Source organism: Salmo salar, chromosome ssa02 (assembly GCF_905237065.1).
Source record: "Salmo salar chromosome ssa02, Ssal_v3.1, whole genome shotgun sequence".
Classification (NCBI taxonomy): domain Eukaryota; kingdom Metazoa; phylum Chordata; class Actinopteri; order Salmoniformes; family Salmonidae; genus Salmo; species Salmo salar.
Window position 1 is genome coordinate 80,849,618 of NC_059443.1, and position 18,876 is coordinate 80,868,493.

An 18,876-nucleotide genomic window follows, 5' to 3' on the forward strand; every position below is an offset into this window, starting at 1 on the left:
TTAAGCGACTGTGATGAGTAATATGTCTTCCCACAGTCTGAGCATTTGAAAGGCTTCTCCCCTGTGTGTATTCGCTCATGAGTTGTCAGCATTCCTGACTCCTTAAAACTCTTTCCACACCAGGCGCAATGGTATGGCTTCTCCCCCGTGTGTATTCGCTCATGACATTTCAGTTGTCCTAAGCGGCTAAAACTCTTTCCACACTGGGCGCAAAGGTATGGCTTCTCCCCAGTGTGTATTCGCTCGTGAGATTTCATGTTTCCTAAGTGGTTAAAACTCTTTCCACACTGGGCACAATGGTATAGCTTCTCTGCTGTGTGTTTCCTCTCATGTCTTTTCAGACTTCCTAACTTGGTAAAACTCCTTCCAATCTGGGAGCAGAGGTGTTGTCTTGCTGGTTTGGATGTCCCTGGTTCCTCCGGGTTTGTTTTTTCTCCTGCCAAAGACAGTGTTTATTTAAAGAGAGACCTGAATGAAACCTCTACATGATAAAACTAGCTGTATGATACAGAACACGACCTACACACTTCCTTAAACCTAAAATAGGTAAAGAAGAGACAGACACAAAGCACAGTAAGATCTCCCCATTGTCAATTTGGGAAGATGTTACAAAAACTATAAATACAACATGTAAAGTGTTGGACCCATGTTTCATTAGCTGAAATATAAAGATCACAGAATTCTTCACTTACGCACAAAAGCTTCATTCTCTCAAATTTGGTGCACAAATTTGTTTACATCCCTGTTAGTGAACATTTCTCCTTTTACAAGATAATCCATCCTCCAGGTGTGGCATATCAAGAAGCTGATTAAACAGCATGATCATTACACAGGTGCACCTTGTGCTGGGGAGAATAAAAGGCCACTCTAAAATGTGCAGTTTTGTCACACAACACAACACCACAGATGTCTCAAGTTTTGAGGGAGCGTGCAATTGGTATGCTGACTGCAGGAATATCCACTGGAGCTGTTGCCAGAGAATGTAATGTTAATTTCTCTAGCATATGCCACCTCCAATGTCGTTTTAGAGAATTTGGCAGTACATCCAACTGGCCTCACAACCGCAGACCACGTATTAATGACGCCAGCCCAGGACCTCCACATTGTCTGAGACCAGCCACCCAGACAGATGATGAACCTGAGGAGTATTTAGCTCTGTAATAAAGCCCTTTTGTGGGAAAAAACAAATTCTCATTGGCTGGGCCTGGCTCCCCAGTTGGTGGGCTTATGCCCTCCCAGGCCCACCTATGGCTGCGCCCCTGCCCAGTCATGTGAAGTACATAGATTAGGGCCTAATTCATTTATTTACATTGAGTGATTTCCTTATATGAACAGTAAATGGTTGAAATAGTTGCATGTTGTGTTTATATTTTTGTTCTGTATATACAGCTGAAGTCAGAAGTTCACATGCACCTTAGCCAAATACATTGAAACTCAGTTTCACAATTCCTGACATTTAATCCTAGTAAAAATTCCCTGTCTTAGGTCAGTTAGGATCACCACTTTATTTTAAGAATGTGAAATGTCAGAAGAGAGAATGATTTCAGCTTTTATTTCTTTCATCACATTCCCAATGAGTAAGAAGTTTACTTACACTCAATTAGTATTGCCTTCAAATTGTTTAACTTGGGTCAAACGTTTTGGGTAGCCTTCCACAACCTTCCCACAATAAGTTGGGTGGATTTTGGCCCATTCCTCCTGACAGAGCTGGTAACTGTAGGCCTCCTTGCTCGCACACGCTTTTTCAGTTCTTCCCACAAATTTTCTATAGGATTGAGGTCAGGGCTGTGTAATGGCCACTCCAATACCTTGACTTTGTTGTCCTTAAGCCATTTTGCCACAACTTTGGAAGTATGCTGGGGTCATTATCCATTTGGAAGACCCATTTGTGACCAAGCTTTTAACTTCCTGACTGATGTCTTGAGATCTTGAGATACATCTTCAATATATCCACATAATTTTCCTGCCTCATGATGCCATCTATTAAGTGAAGTGTACCAGTCCCTCCTGCAGCAAAGCAACCCCACAACATGTTGCTGCCACCCCCATGCTTCACGATTGGGATGGTGTTCTTCAGCTTGCAAGCCTCCCCCTTTTTCCTCCAAACATAACGATGGTCATTATGGCCAAACAGTTCTATTTTTGTTTCATCAGACCAGAGGACATTTCTCAAAAAAGTACAATCTTTGTCCCCATGTGCAGTTGCAAACTGTAGTCTGGCTTTTTTATGGAGGAAGATGTTTTGGGAGTGAAAAAGGAGGAGGAGACTGAAGATCTGATTACCACCAGTGAGTACTGTCTTAAAAACAGGGGCACAAACTTTGCAGTTGTTGAACTAATGTGGGGTTTTAAGGGGCATTCTACTGAAGTTCTCCACTTGAATATGTTGTTCAGTACTGTAGGAATTGTTTAAGGGGCAATCTGCCATTGGTACATACATTTTTGGGACGTTTAAATTAGATTTATTGAATTCTCCATGTGGTGTATATTAAAGTTCAACTCATCTAATACAACAGGCTGTTAAAATTCAATATTGGAGCATAATTTCTTCTTAAAATATCAAAGGGATGCAAAAGGCATCCATTTCGTGGAATGACCATTTTACAGTTGCTTCACAAACAATGTTCTACAAAATCATGATGAAAGTGGCTATTTTCGTTCTATTCATGCCTCTTGTAAGACACTGTGATTGCAATAGACGGCCATCTGTTTGATGTTCTTGTTCACACAGGAGAGAGACATGACTATCGTGGATCCTCTGGGGAGCCTCAACAACATCCTGATGCTGACAAGGCAGAGAAGAGTCTCTGCAGATCAGAACACCAGATGGTACAGCTTGGTCTGGTCTAGATACATCTTGCTCTATCAGGGTCTGGGCAGGCTTTCTGTAAAGCACTTTATGTCAACAGTGACATCAGCATCCATAATGATATGTGTCTGTGTCACCTCTTTATGGTTACCAGGACAACGCTAGCCCTTCCTCCCTCCCGGAGTCCCCGTGTCGTGCCTCTCCCGGTAGCACCTTACTGCTGGGTATGAAGAGGTTGTCTGTGCTGCTGGTGGACTGCAGGAAAACAACGGGGCTGAGTGGAACTGTGAGAGGAGGAGAAGAGAAGAAAGGATCAGATTTGACACATCAAAGTAAGTGCTGTAGTTTAGTTTGAACAAATACAATAGATCTGCCCGCTGGTATCTGTTACCAGAAAGTTTCAAGATGATCCGATGTAAGGTGCATGTTTTACAAAAACATTTTCTCAAAACATTATGGATGTTACATTGTCTGTCCCAGTCAACAAGTCTTTACAAGACTCTAGAACACAAACTAAACTCAAGACACTTCAATGTGGTCTGTATTGCTTCATTATATCTGATCTACAGATATATTATTCTACACTACTGGTCAAAAGTTTTAGAACACCTACTCATTCAAGGTTTTTTTTAAATGTTACTATTTTCTGCATTGAAGACATCAAAACTATGAAATACCACATATGGAATCATGTAGTAACCAAAAAAGTGTTAAATAAATCAAAATATATTTTATATTTGAGATTCTTCAAAGTAGCCACCCTTTACCTTGATGACAGCTTTGAACGCTCTTGGCATTCTCTCAACCAGCTTCATGAGGTAGTCACCTGGAATGCATTTCAATTAACAGGTGTGCCTTGTTAAAAGTTAATTTGTGGAATTTATTTCCTCAATGCTTTTTAGCCAGTCAGTTGTTGTTACAAGGTAGGGGTGGTATACTGAAGATAGCCCTATTTGGTAAAAGACCAAGTCCATATTATGGCAAGAACAGCTCAATTAAGCAAAGAGAAATGACAGTCCATAATTTCCTTTAAGATATGAAGGTCAGTCAATCAGGAAGATTTCAAGGACTTTGAAAGTTTCTTCAAGTGCAGTCGCAACAACCATCAAGCACTGTGATGAAACTGGCTTTCATGAGGACCACCACAGAAATGTAAGGCCCAGAGTTACTTCTGATGCAGAGGATAAGTTCATTAGAGTTACCAGCCACAGAAATTGCGGCCCAAATAAATGTTTCAGAGTTTGTTAGGTTCTTATTTTTCAGAGTAAATAACCCACAGACACTAGAGAAGCTTTAACCAAGTTTATTTTTCCCAAAGGTTCTGTACAGCTGTAATCAGTCAACTCAACATTTGTCCCACTCAGATATATATATCCCACTTAAGACACTCCTTCTTCTCTCCAATCCTTCTTATGGTTTAACAGGAAAGAGTTAAAAGGGTAACAGGATGCCAAACCTTTATTACCCCCTTAAGGGGATCTGACCTCACCCCTCATTTCCTGACCTCAACCCCTCCTTCACCTAATCCACAGATATCCATCTGTCTTCCCTATATCAAACACGTCACTCTCCTCTCCTCCATCAAACACATTCCAAAGCCTTCTGGCTTTCCACAGAGAACCCTTAACTTTCTCCTTTGATTCTATGCTTCTTTTCTATCGTTTATTTAATATCTCAATGTTCAAAATGTCAAACCCAACAGTCCCTCCTCTTGAACAATAGCATCCTAATGTTCAATTCACATAAACTTGGAAATTGCTAATAAATGTATAAACAATGATAATTGAACATGAATTAAAAAAAATAACAAATGATTATAAAACATGATTTAAAAACAAACAAACAGATGAACAGACAGTCACCGCGAGGTGTACAAATTCAGAGACTTATAGCCCCCGAACTATGATCACACAACAAAATGCCTTTCCCATCTATCATCACACAACAAAATGCCTTTCCCATCTATCATCACACAACAAAATGCCTTTCCCATCTATCATCACGCAACAAAATGCCTTTCCCATCTATCATCACCCAACAAAATGCCTTTCCCATCTATCATCACCCAACAAAATGCCTTTCCCATCTATCATCACGCAACAAAATGCCTTTCCCATCTATCATCACGCAACAAAATGCCTTTCCCATCTATCATCACGCAACAAAATGCCTTTCCCATCTATCACCACGCAACAAAATGCCTTTCCCATCTATCACCACGCAACAAAATGCCTTTCCCATCTATCACCACGCAACAAAATGCCTTTCCCATCTATCATCACCCAACAAAATGCCTTTCCCATCTATCACCACGCAACAAAATGCCTTTCCCATCTATCATAACGCAACAAAATGCCTTTCCCATCTATCATCACGCAACAAAATGCCTTTCCCATCTATCATCACGCAACAAAATGCCTTTCCCATCTATCATCACGCAACAAAATGCCTTTCCCATCTATCACCACGCAACAAAATGCCTTTCCCATCTATCACCACGCAACAAAATGCCTTTCCCATCTATCATCACACAACAAAATGCCTTTCCCATCTATCATCACCCAACAAAATGCCTTTCCCATCTATCACCACGCAACAAAATGCCTTTCCCATCTATCATAACGCAACAAAATGCCTTTCCCATCTATCATCACGCAACAAAATGCCTTTCCCATCTATCATCACGCAACAAAATGCCTTTCCCATCTATCACCACGCAACAAAATGCCTTTCCCATCTATCATCACGCAACAACGCAACAAAATGCCTTTCCCATCTATCATCACGCAACAAAATGCCTTTCCCATCTATCATCACGCAACAAAATGCCTTTCCCATCTATCATCACGCAACAAAATGCCTTTCCCATCTATCATCACGCAACAAAATGCCTTTCCCATCTATCATCACGCAACAAAATGCCTTTCCCATCTATCATCACGCAACAAAATGCCTTTCCCATCTATCATCACGCAACAAAATGCCTTTCCCATCTATCATCACGCAACAAAATGCCTTTCCCATCTATCATCACGCAACAAAATGCCTTTCCCATCTATCATCACGCAACAAAATGCCTTTCCCATCTATCATCACGCAACAAAATGCCTTTCCCATCTATCATCACGCAACAAAATGCCTTTCCCATCTATCATCACGCAACAAAATGCCTTTCCCATCTATCATCACGCAACAAAATGCCTTTCCCATCTATCATCACGCAACAAAATGCCTTTCCCATCTATCATCACGCAACAACGCAACAAAATGCCTTTCCCATCTATCATCACGCAACAAAATGCCTTTCCCATCTATCATCACGCAACAAAATGCCTTTCCCATCTATCATCACGCAACAAAATGCCTTTCCCATCTATCATCACGCAACAAAATGCCTTTCCCATCTATCATCACGCAACAAAATGCCTTTCCCATCTATCATCACGCAACAACAACAAAATGCCTTTCCCATCTATCATCACGCAACAAAATGCCTTTCCCATCTATCATCACGCAACAAAATGCCTTTCCCATCTATCACCACGCAACAAAATGCCTTTCCCATCTATCACCACGCAACAAAATGCCTTTCCCATCTATCATCACGCAACAAAATTCCTTTCCCATCTATCACCACGCAACAAAATGCCTTTCCCATCTATCATCACGCAACAAAATGCCTTTCCCATCTATCACCACGCAACAAAATGCCTTTCCCATCTATCATCACGCAACAAAATGCCTTTCCCATCTATCATCACGCAACAACAATGCCTTTCCCATCTATCATCACGCAACAACCAAAATGCCTTTCCCATCTATCATCACGCAACAAAATGCCTTTCCCATCTATCATCACGCAACAAAATGCCTTTCCCATCTATCATCACGCAACAAAATGCCTTTCCCATCTATCATCACGCAACAAAATGCCTTTCCCATCTATCATCACGCAACAAAATGCCTTTCCCATCTATCACCACGCAACAAAATGCCTTTCCCATCTATCATCACGCAACAAAATGCCTTTCCCATCTATCATCACGCAACAAAATGCCTTTCCCATCTATCATCATGCAACAAAATGCCTTTCCAGCTGAATCTTCGGTCTTGTTATATGTCAGATGGAGCGGCTTTTAGTTTCTCCGCATCCCCGTTCTGGTTCCTAAGAGAGTGATCGCACAAGACTTGGAGAGCAACAAAAAAACATAAAACATAAAACATACCATTTGGATAGAGAATGGTGTTTCTCATGAGTCTTATAATGAAACCCCCCGTCTATTTAATTCCTAATGAAGTTGATCATTCTTCATTAGGAATTTTTAATATTAAAATGTTTCCTCTCCCTTTCTTTCCCTGTCCTTCGGAAACCGTTTAGATACCTCTTCAAAACATCTCATTCTCTTCTCTGTAACCATCATACCACATTTAAAAAAAAAAAAGTTCATTTTTGGTTTGGTAACCCCAATGCTAATTTCTCGTGACCCCTCCAGCCTTTCGTCCATTCCAGAATCCCATTTCAGAATCCCATTCCAGAATCCCATTCCAGAATAAGACGACATCAGATGTAAATGTATTTAAAAATAAAACCACATAAAACGTCTAATGATTTAGACAAACCCTAAGACCTTCTGCATTTGCAATGAGTGTTCGGTCATATCATTTAAATGTGTTGCCTTTAGAATCCATTCCCCTGGCATTTAGCCTAGAATCTACAACCCTAAATACGCTTTCCTGTGGCAAATTTAGCCAATTTCTCATCGTAAGGAATCCGCAATATATACATGTGGTTCCATAACACTTTATCTCACCAAGGCAGTCGCCTTACCCATTTCGTCTGCTCTACGATTACCTGTGGTGATTTCATCTGTACGACTAGTATGAGCTTCACATTTCACCACTGCTACTTTACTGGTTAACTGATATTCTTCTAATAATTACCTCCAGACCATTTTTATTGGTGTTCCTGTCGCTGTTAACCTGCCCCGTGGTGACCACAATGTACCGAAATCATGAACTACTCCAAATGCATACCACACACAGCGTACCTCGTTACTCTGTTCCCTTCTGTGTTCATGTAACTAGAGCCATCTGTGTACAATACTTTTCCCGATTCCAATGCTGTCTCCTGCAAATCAGGTCTAGGTTTTGGAGTAATCTGATCTGGGTCACATGTATGCGATTCACCCTCCCCATGCAACGACATTAACGACGCAGGATTCAAAGCACCAATCTTATGAAATTGTAGATTTTCCCCATTTAACGTTAACTCCCAGTTTGTCCATCTTGCACTAGTAAAATGTTGTGCTTTCGTGCTGTCCACTATGGTTGCTACTGCGTGTGGAACATACAAATCTATTTAGTTTTTTACCATTGTACTGGAAGCCGTGTTATGCAACACCATTTCTGTCGCCTGTACTGCCCTTAAAAATTGAAAACCTCAAATAGTTGCCTCTTCACTGTTGACGTTGAGACTTGTGGTTTGCGGGTACTATTTAACCTCTCTGTGAAATGTGGGATGCTAGAAGCTACAGCTAAAAGGAATCACTAACCTTTGATGATCTTCATCAGATGGCACTCATAGGACTTCATGTTACACAATACATGTATGTTTTGTTCGATAATGTTCATATTTATATCCCAAAATCTCAGTTTACATTGGCGTGTAATGTTGAGAAATGTTTTGCCTCCAAAAACTTCCCGGGAGAATGAGCACATCAATTAAAAGAAATACTCATCATAAACGTTGATAAAATATACAACTGTTATTCAAAGAATTATAGATAAACTTCTCCTTAATGCAACCACTGTGTCAGATTTCTAAAAAACTTTACAGCGAAAGCACACTTTGAAATAATCTGAGTACGGCGCTTAGACACCAAACCCGCCATTTTGTGGAGTCAGCAAATCTCAGAAATAGTATTATAAATATTCACTTGCCTTTGATGATCTTCATCAGAATGCACTCCCAGGAATCCCAGTTCCACAATAAATGTGGTTTTGTTCAATAAAGTCCATCATTTATGTCCAAATACCTCCTTTTTGTTTTGCGCGTTCTGTGCACTACTCCAAATACAGGAAGCGTGCGGAAAATATCACGACGAAAAGTCAAAGAAAATGTATTTACGTTCGTAGAAACATGTTAAACGATGTATAGCATCAATCTTTAGGATGTTTTTAACATAAATCTTCCATAATATTCCAACCGGACGATTCCAATGTCTTCAAAAAAGAAAAGAAACGCAGCTAACTCTCATGTGAGTGCGCGCCACTGAGCTCATGTCATTTCCACAGTCATCTGATTCCACATGCTCTTATTCTCTCCCCATTCACAGTAGAAGCATGAAACAACGTTCTAAAGACTGTTGACATCTAGTGGAAGCTGTAGGAAGTGCAAAATGACCCCATAGACACTATGTTAGATAGGCAATCACTTGAAAGAACTACAAACCTCAGATTTCTCACTCCCTGGTTGGACTTTTCTCAGGTTTTTGCCTGCCATATGAGTTCTGTTATACTCAGACATCATTCAAACAGTTTTAGAAACTTCAGAGTGTTTTCTATCCAAATCTACTAATAATATGCATATCCTACCTTCTGGGCCTGTGTAGCAGGACATTTACTCTGGGCACGCTTTTCATCCGGACGTCAAAATACTGCCCCCTACCCCAAAGAAGTTAACAATTGTGGTTACTACATGATTCCATATGTGTTTTTAATAGTTTTGATTACATTCAATTCCCTGGCAACAGCTCCAGTGGACATTCCTGCAGTCAGCATGCCAATTGCATGCCAATCTGTGGCATTGTTGTGACAAAACTGCACATTTTAGAGTGTCCTTTTATTATCCCCAGCACAAGGTGCACCTGTGTAATAATCAAGCTGTTCAATCAGCTTCTTGACATACCACACCTGTGAGGTGGATGGATTATCTTGGCAAAGAATAAATGTTCACTAACTGGGATGTGAAGAATTCTGCAATCTTTTTTCAGCTCATGAAACATCCAACACTTTACATGTTGCAATTATATTTTTGTTTATTGTAGTTACTATCAGTTTTAGGAACATCTACCCAAAATATTTCACCTTATTTTTTACTTTACCCAAAATATGACATTGGCGATAGTCAAAATGTTGAAAATCTGTGAACGTCTAAATAAGAAGTTGGGCCATTTAAACAGCATGTGTTGAACCCTTTCAACAACGGGGAGATGTTACTGATGTGCTTTGTGTCTTCGACGTAAAAACACATTTTGGACTTCCACTTAAAATTACTTTTTTACTTATTTTATGTATAAGGAAGTGTGTAGGTCGCATTCTGTATCATACAGCTATGAAAGTTATATATTTAGAACCACCTGCTCGATTGGAATCCAGCGATGTCTGTGTCTTGAGTGTCCTAGAACTGTTTCGTTTTTTGTGTCCTGACTTGTAAAACAGAATGAATAAGTAATGTAAAACATTATCAGTAATTACCAGGAAGCTCTACAACATTTGTTTTAAAATCACACCAAGATTGTTAACTGGCCTCCGGTTATTGAGGGATCTGATTAGGATTTACTCTCGTAGCAAGGCCGTTTTATCATCTGGAAGTTTTATTCAGGTCTCTATTTAAAATTTAAACACAGTGTCTTTGGCAGGAGAAAGACCAGACTCAGAGGAACCAGAGCCAGGGACGTCCAAACCAGCAAGACGACACCACTGCTCCCAGTGTGGAAAGAGTTTTAACCAGAAAAGCTACCTGAAAATACACGAGAGAATACACACAGGGGAGAAACCTTACCACTGCTCCCAGTGTGGGAAGAGTTTTAAGCGGTTTGACGCCCTCGAAGGGCATGAGCGTATACACACAGGGGAGAAGCCTTATCACTGCTCCCAGTGTGGAAAGAGTTTTAAGCAGAAAAGCTACCTGAAAATACACAAGAGAATACACACAGGGGAGAAGCCTTACCACTGCTCTCAGTGTGGCAAGCGTTTTAACCTGTTAGGGGCACTGAAGCAACATGAGAGAATACACACAGGGGAGAAGCCTTACCACTGCTCTCAGTGTGGCAAGTGTTTTAACCTGTTAGAGGCCCTGAAACAACATGAGATAATTCACACAGGGGAGAAGCCTTACCACTGCTCCCAGTGTGGAAAGACTTTTAGCACGGTATGTAACCTGAAAATACATGAGAGAATACACACAGGGGAGAAGCCTTACCACTGCTCTCAGTGTGGCAAGTGTTTTAGCCAGGCAGGTAACCTGAAAATACATGAGAGAATACACACAGGGGAGAAGCCTTACCACTGCTCTCAGTGTGGCAAGTGTTTTAACCTCTTAGGGGCCCTGAAACAACATGAGATAATACACACAGGGGAGAAGCCTTACCACTGCTCCCATTGCGAGAAGAGTTTTAAGCGGTTAGAATCCCTCGAAGGTCATGAGCGTATACACACAGGGGAGAAGCCTTACCACTGCTCCCAGTGTGGAAAGACTTTTAATCGTTTAAGGGACTGCAAAAATCATGAGAGAATACACACAGGGGAGAAGCCTTACCATTGCTCTCAGTGTTGCAAGTGTTTTAACCTGTTAGGGGCCCTGAAACAACATGAGAGAATACACACAGGGGAGAGACCTTACCACTGCTCCCAGTGTGGGAAGAGTTTTAACCATTTATGGAACCTGAAAAGACATGAGCGAATACACACAGGAGATAATAATTACTTCTCCTAGTGTGAATATTTAACATCACATTGACTTAATTATTCTAGTGTGTAAATTGATATTTTAGATCACATTGACTTAAAATTCATCAGAGAACGTACACAGTGCTCCAATTGTCTTATATTGTTGACTGAGAATGTGTTTACCTGTTTATAACATATGAAATTGAATTGTACAAAGTATACTCAAACATGTATTTTTTTATTACAAAACATGAAGTGAATATGGAGTATTTCTGTTTGAATATAAAGTAGATCAGATTACTTCTGTTTTAAATGGTCTTTTTTTAAACTCTGACTGTGTTTGTCTTTATCTGAGTGTCATTCCTTCAGCACTACAGATAATCAAGTGATATTTGGATGTGATGCATTTGCTCCATTGTTTACATTTGCATTGTTGGTCCACTGATGATTTAATTAAATAAAAATGTTCAGACTCTGTAATGGAAAATGTTAATTGTATGTGTCCACATAACTGAGTATGTGACTAACCTTGTGAAACTGACCTATTATAATCTCCTGTTCTTGGGAGTATCATCCTGCGTTGCAAACTAGCTGCACCTGTGCCCTTGAATGAATAAAGTCCCTCCCAGGAACAGGAAACTATAAAGAAATGTGCTCATCACCCAATGCTTCAGGAATTCAGATTGTCTACACTGCGCTGTGTAACTCTGTTATTCTCTCTGAGCTCAGAAATAAAGAATCTTGGTTTGACTTGGACTCCAGTAGATGCTTATTTTATAATATCCACCACAGATTGCTGTTCCATCATTGTCTCAAAGAAGAGTTCCTTGTTCCACTTTCCTGGGGGCATTTACAAGCCTCCCACTGGTTGAATAAATGTTGTGTCCGCGTCATTTCAACAAAACAAATCCAGGTGATGATGTTTGATTAATGTGGAAAACTGATTGGATTTGTAAAAAGCCATCAACATCAGGTATTTTTTATTTTTCACCGAACTGGCAACCTACATGTATATCTCACTGGTCACCCCAAAAGCCAATTCCTCTTTTGGTCGTCTTTCCTTCCAGTGCTCTGCTGCCAATGACTGGAACAAACTGTCATTGGCAACAAACAATCTCTGAAGCTGGAGACTCATATCTCCCTCACTAGCTTTAAACACCAGCTGTCAGAGCAGCTCACTGATCACTGCACCTGTACATAGCCCATCTGTAAACAGCCCATCTACCTACCTCATCCCCATACTGTATTTATTTATCTTGCTCCTTTGCACCCCAGTATCTCTACTTGCACATTCATATTCGGCACATCTACCATTCCAGTGTGTAATTGCTATATTGTAATTACTATTTATTGCCTTAACTTACCTCATTTGCACTCACTGTATATAGACTTTTTGTTTTCTTTTGTTCTACTGTATTATTGACTGTATGTTTTGTTTATTCCATGTGTAACTCTGTGTTGTTGTATGTGTCTAATTGCTACGCTTTATCTTGGCCAGGTCGCGGTTGCAAATGAGAACTTGTTCTCAACTAGCCTACCTGGTTAAATAAAGGTGAAATACATTTAAAAAAATAATAATTTTAAACATCCAATGACAGGTGACATTTTGTGTTGATTTCATATTGAATTCACTTTAGTTGAGGACTCAAAGAAATGTAAATAGAAACTAGACGCACAACTGACGTCTGTACCCAGTGGGCTGGTTTGAATAAGCAGCAGGTGTTGGATCAATATCCACCTTTGTTAAGTTTCCATGCAATGTGCGACAGATTTCCATGTGAATATTCTAAAATATGCATATAACAATATACGCGCTTTCCCACCAGAAATGTTTGCATCAAACAGACTTATTGCAGATTAAAGGCTTTGCATTATGACGCAGTGCACAAAAAAAAACGTTTGCTGTTAAATTCCCATGTACAGAATGAAAAATATAAGTTAAATGGGTTTCCATCACGTTTTCAACACTACTGATGGTTTTAAACTGTTGAGTGAAATAGCAAACGTGCTCTTGTCCCGTGTACTGTAGCCAACATCTCACATTACAGTGCGGGTAGGCTACCTACATGATGAGATTATTATGGATAAGAGCCATATTATTTTATTTGTCAAATGACAACCAACCATCGATCATCATGTCACCAGAATAAGACCATCAAAATGTATTGGAAAGGAGCATCAAGCTCATCACGTGCAGTTTCACCACCCTGTGAAGTTCATAATTTATTTCATCTGTAACCTAATAAACTGCATTGGTTCCCAAGTCGTAGTGGGAGGACCACACAACATATCATCATGTGACTCCAAGTTAACTAATATGTGATGGTTATATAAATATTTGCTCATAAAGGAGTTTCCACCGCCAATTCTCGCTTATACATGTTTACTGACACAAAATAACCCCACCATGTCAAACGAACTAACAAATCGTCTGTCTGCATTTATAAAATGGTAAAGGCATATCCTGTTTCCATCAGCCTGGTCATCACTTTTGAAATGGTTGGATCAATATCCACCTTCATGACATGGATTAAGCCTGATTTGGAATGTCTGAGTAGTTCTATATGATGTCATAATACACCCCTCTGATAATCAAGTGATATTTGGAATGTCTGAGTAGTTTTATCTGATGTCATAATACATCTCTCTGATAATCAAGTGATATTTGGAATGTCTGAGTAGTTCTATATGATGTCATAAGACACCCCTCTGATAGTGATCCATTTGCTCCATTCTTTCCATTTCAGTTGGTTTCCCACTGATAATTTATATCTGACAGGGGGGCTTTAAAGGAATAGTATGGTGACATCTTAGTGGGACTTGAAATAAATAGTATGGTCACATTTTTAAGATTTGGCTCAGTATGCTTACAATGATGTGAAAAAATATAAACTATTTATTGATAATGTATTTTCCTATTCAGCTTCTACATCTGCATAGAGGCAAACAGTATCTTAAAGTTTATAAAGTAATAATTATACACTTCTATTTTAACAATTTGAATTATTATTTATCAAAAGCTCCTATACCAACAATACACTTCAGTGTTGAAGTCAAGAAGAGAATGGGCTGATGGGTGGTGGTGCTACTCTATAGGTAAGGCTGTCCAATATGAATGTTCATTACACACAATAGGTTGACTGGGGAGGTGATGTACCACAGTCAAAGTCCTGCAATAAAAGCTAAGACACTAATATTTGTGTAAACTATACATAGTTGTGTTCTGTGGTTGTCCCTGAGTTGGCTGATATCCCATTTCATGGGGTCACTCCATAGTTAAAGCTAAACAGTGACTATAGAACATCTACACCCCCTTTAACTTTTTTTTCACATTTTGCTCCCTTAAAATTAAATCTAAAAATGGATTAAGTTAGATTTTATTGAACATGTTCTACAATTATTATTGTTTTATATCATAATTGAAGAATTCCGTCACCCACCCGAGTTAATACTTGGTGGAAGCCATTACAGTTTAGAATAATTTTCATTTAGATTCTACCAACTTTTCACAACTCTTTGTCAAAACTGCTTATTGAAGGACAGCGATATTTAAACCTGATTCTCTCTGATTTTTTCAGCAGATTTAAGTCAGGACTGAGAACAGACCACGTAGGAACACTCAACAAGTCTTGGAAAGCCATTCTGGTGTGTCTTGCGTTCTTTTTGTAATTTTTTGCACACAGGAATGGGCACCTTCTTATGTTTCCCCAGGCGATCCCAGTTCAACATGACAAACTGCCTGTAGGCAGTGTAGCAGAGCTTCCTGTAGGCAGTAAAGCAGAACTTCCTGTAGGCAGTGTAGCATAACTTCCTATAGGCAGTGTAGCATAACTTCCTGTAGGCAGTATAGCATAACTTCCTGTAGGATTTTAAAGATGTGGTATTTCCTTCTGAGTCCAGTGTATATTGTGTGATCAAAATCTACTACATAATGATTTTGTTTTTTTAGTTTACCAAACATATAGTTGAAGTTGGAAGTTGACATACACTTAGGTTGGAGTCATTAAAACTCATTTTTCAACCATTCCACACATTTCTTGTCAACAAACTGTAGTTTTGGCAAGTCGGTTAGGACATATACAGTGAGGGGAAAAAAGTATTTGATCCCCTGCTGATTTTTTACGTTTGCCCACTGACAAAGAAATAATCGGTCTATAATTTTAATGGTAGGTTTATTTGAACAGGGAGAGACAGAATAACAACAAAAAATCCTGAAAAACGCATGTCAAAAATGTTATAAAATTATTTGCATTTTAATGAGGGAAATAAGTATTTGACCCCTCTGCAAAACATGACTTAGTACTTGGTGGCAAAACCCTTGTTGGCAATCACAGAGGTCAGACGTTTCTTATAGTTGGCCACCAGGCTTGCACACATCTCAGGAGGGATCAGTCCCTACACCCAAAGAGGGGCACTGCGTTCATCCACCTCTGGCCTGCTCGCCTCCCTACCTCTGCGGAAGCACAGTTCCCGCTCAGCCCAGTCAAAACTGTTCGCTGCTCTGGCACCCCAATGGTGGAACAAGCTCCCTCACAACGCCAGAACAGCGGAGTCAATCACCACCTTCCGGAGACACCTGAAACCCCACTTCTTTAAGGAATACCTGGGATAGGATTAAGTAATCCTTCTAACCCCCCCCAAAAAGATATAGATGTACTATTGTAAAGTGGTTGTTCCACTGGATATCATAAGGTGAATGCACCAATTTGTAAGTCGCTCTGGATAAGAGCGTCTGCTAAAGGACGTAAATGTAAATGGATTTTGTCCCACTCCTCTTTGCAGATCTTCTCCAAGTCCTTAAGGTTTCGAGGCTGACGTTTGGCAACTCGAACCTTCAGCTCCCTCCACAGATTTTCTATGGGATTAAGGTCTGGAGACTGGCTAGGCCACTCCAGGACCTTAATGTGCTTCTTCTTGAGTCACTCCTTTGTTGCCTTGGCCGTGTGTTTTGGGTCATTGTCATGCTGGAATACCCATCCACGACCCATTTTCAATGCCCTGGCTGAGGGAAGGAGGTTCTCACCCAAGATTTGACGGTACATGGCCCCGTCTATCGTCCCTTTGATGGGGTGAAGTTGTCCTGTCCCCTTAGCAGAAAAACACCCCCAAAGCATAATGTTTCCACCTCCATGTTTGACGGTGGAGATGGTGTTCTTGGGGTCATAGGCAGCATTCCTCCTCCTTCCAAACACAGCAAGTTGAGTTGATGCCAAAAAGCTCCATTTTGGTCTCATCTGACCACAACACTTTCACCCAGTTGTCCTCTGAATCATTCAGATGTTCATTGGCAAACTTCAGACGGGCATGTATATGTGCTTTCTTGAGCAGGGGGGACCTTGCGGGCGCTGCAGGATTTCAGTCCTTCACGGCGTAGTGTGTCACCAATTGTTTTCTTGGTGACTACGGTCCCAGCTGCATTGAAATCATTGACAGGGTCCTCCCGTGTAGTTCTGGGCTGATTCCTCACCATTCTCATGATCATTGCAACTCCACGAGGTGAGATCTTGCATGGAGCCCCAGGCCGAGGGAGATTGACAGTTCTTTTGTGTTTCTTCCATTTGCGAATAATCACACCAACTGTTGTCACCTTCTCACCAAGCTGCTTGGCGATGGTCTTGTAGCCCATTCCAGCCTTGTGTAGGTCTACAATCTTGTCCCTGACATCCTTGGAGAGCTCTTTGGTCTTGGCCATGGTGGAGAGTTTGGAATCTGATTGATTGATTGCTTCTGTGGGCAGGAGTCTTTTATACAGGTAACAAGATGAGATTAGGAGCACTCCCTTTAAGAGTGTGCTCCTAATCTCAGCTCGTTACCTGTATAAAAGACACTTGGGAGCCAGAAATCTTTCTGATTGAGAGGGGGTCAAATGCTTATTTCCCTCATTAAAATGCTAATCAATTTATAACATTTTTGACATGCGTTTTTCTGGAATTCTTTGTTGTTATTGTCTCTCACTGTTCAAATAAACCTACCATTAAAATTATAGACTGATCATTTCTTTGTCAATGGGCAAATGTACAAAATCAGCAGGGGATCAAATACTTTTTTCCCTCACTGTATAAGATAGCATAACTTTCTGTAGGCAGTATAGCATAACTTCATGTAGGCAGTATAGCATAACTTCCTGTAGGCAGTATAGCATAACTTCCTGTAGGCAGTGTAGCATAACTTCCTGTAGACAGTATAGCATAACTTCCTGTAGGCAGTGTAGCATAAGTTCCTGTAGGCAGTGTAGCACAAGTTCCTGTGAAAGTAGTGAAATAAATTACATGGAATTAAAAGGTGTGGTGTTTACTAATGAGTATGTCCAATGTTTATTGTGTGATCAAAATCTACTATAAAAAGTATAGTTTTCTTAGTTTACCATACTTAATTGCCAATCAACAATCCCAGCATGAACAGCAGCCTCAGAACAAATTGTTATTTACAATGACAGCATGGCAAAATGCCTTCTGTGGGGCAGTAAACACAGATCTGGTTATTTTGAAGATACTTTTTATGAAGTTGTTAGCAAGAATAAACAATGTAACTAACATTTTCCCAAACTGCGTCACCCAAACTAGCCAGCAGATGATTTTTTCAAGTTGTTTCTTGCGTGACGTATAATCTAGTGGACCGGACCTTTCGACACAAGGCTACTGATTCAGACAGATCGGTAGCTTGCTAGCCAACGTTCTATACTGAAAACAGGTACATTCTGAAAGATTTTGTTGATGTGATAACAAAAATGTTATTCACTTCTGAATTCAGGATAATACTGTTTGTTTTATTTTACTTAAATGTTATTATTTATGTCTCATACTATGTGAATACACTACCAAGCAATGCAAGTAGATATTTGGAATGAAACCCAAAGCAGTTTTTGATCAAGAATTTATTAAGAAAACCAGTAGTCACGATCAGACTATGCTTCCTATTCAGGCATCATATAATGCACAGCCACATGCAAATACATCAACTCCACCAAAAAACGTTTAAAACTTTAACATGACTACTGGTAATGTCATTATTTTCGTCACCATCCATCAATGGTTAAATTGCATTATTTTTCTTTGTACATGGTGTGCCCGCCTCCTGAGTCTGACTAGAAGTCCACTCCGAATACCTCTTCTCTACCGTCGGCGACGAGCCCTGGGGGGTACGAACAAAGGATCCAATTCTGGAAAGTCGTATTCTTGGTCGTAATGCTGGTGAGTTACCGCCGCTCTGATATCCAAATGTTATTTCCGGCTGTATGTAATAACACAACAAACGTTCTGGGCTAATAGAAATAACACACACAAAACACTGCAAAGTTGCTTAGGAGCTAGAAGCAGAGTTTAGAATATGTCTCTTGGGAATATTTTAACTTGGCACATACAGTGCATTGGGAAAGTATTCAGACCCCTTGACCTTTT

General features: G+C 40.1%; 1 protein-coding gene and 1 long non-coding RNA gene across 3 annotated transcripts; both read left to right on the forward strand.

The window, feature by feature from the left end:
- Positions 1 to 2,236: 2,236 nt before the first annotated feature.
- LOC106564015 (zinc finger protein 501-like) lies at positions 2,237 to 12,229 on the forward strand. Of its 2 annotated transcripts, none has more exons than XM_045713168.1 (4): positions 2,237 to 2,288; positions 2,732 to 2,829; positions 2,964 to 3,141; positions 10,438 to 12,229. In XM_045713168.1, exons 2-4 carry the CDS (start codon positions 2,827 to 2,829, stop codon positions 11,523 to 11,525), a joined length of 1,269 nt encoding a protein of 422 aa, XP_045569124.1. In that variant the 5' UTR covers positions 2,237 to 2,288; positions 2,732 to 2,826; the 3' UTR covers positions 11,526 to 12,229. The 2 variants fall into 2 exon arrangements, with proteins under 2 accessions (XP_045569124.1, XP_045569125.1); XM_045713169.1 differs by having other exon boundaries at positions 10,450 to 12,229.
- A 2,009-nt stretch (positions 12,230 to 14,238) lies between these two features.
- Positions 14,239 to 18,123, forward strand: LOC123736767 (uncharacterized). Its single transcript, XR_006766398.1, has 4 exons — positions 14,239 to 14,311; positions 14,500 to 14,575; positions 15,058 to 15,124; positions 18,043 to 18,123. It is a non-coding gene; the product is annotated as an uncharacterized lncRNA (long non-coding RNA).
- Positions 18,124 to 18,876: the final 753 nt, after the last annotated feature.

Bases quoted from the DNA above. Each gene is read 5' to 3' on its own strand.
- LOC106564015 (XM_045713168.1), top strand. The intron at 3,142-10,437 runs GTAAGTGCTGTA...ATTTAAACACAG, and splicing joins ATCAGATTTGACACATCAAA to TGTCTTTGGCAGGAGAAAGA.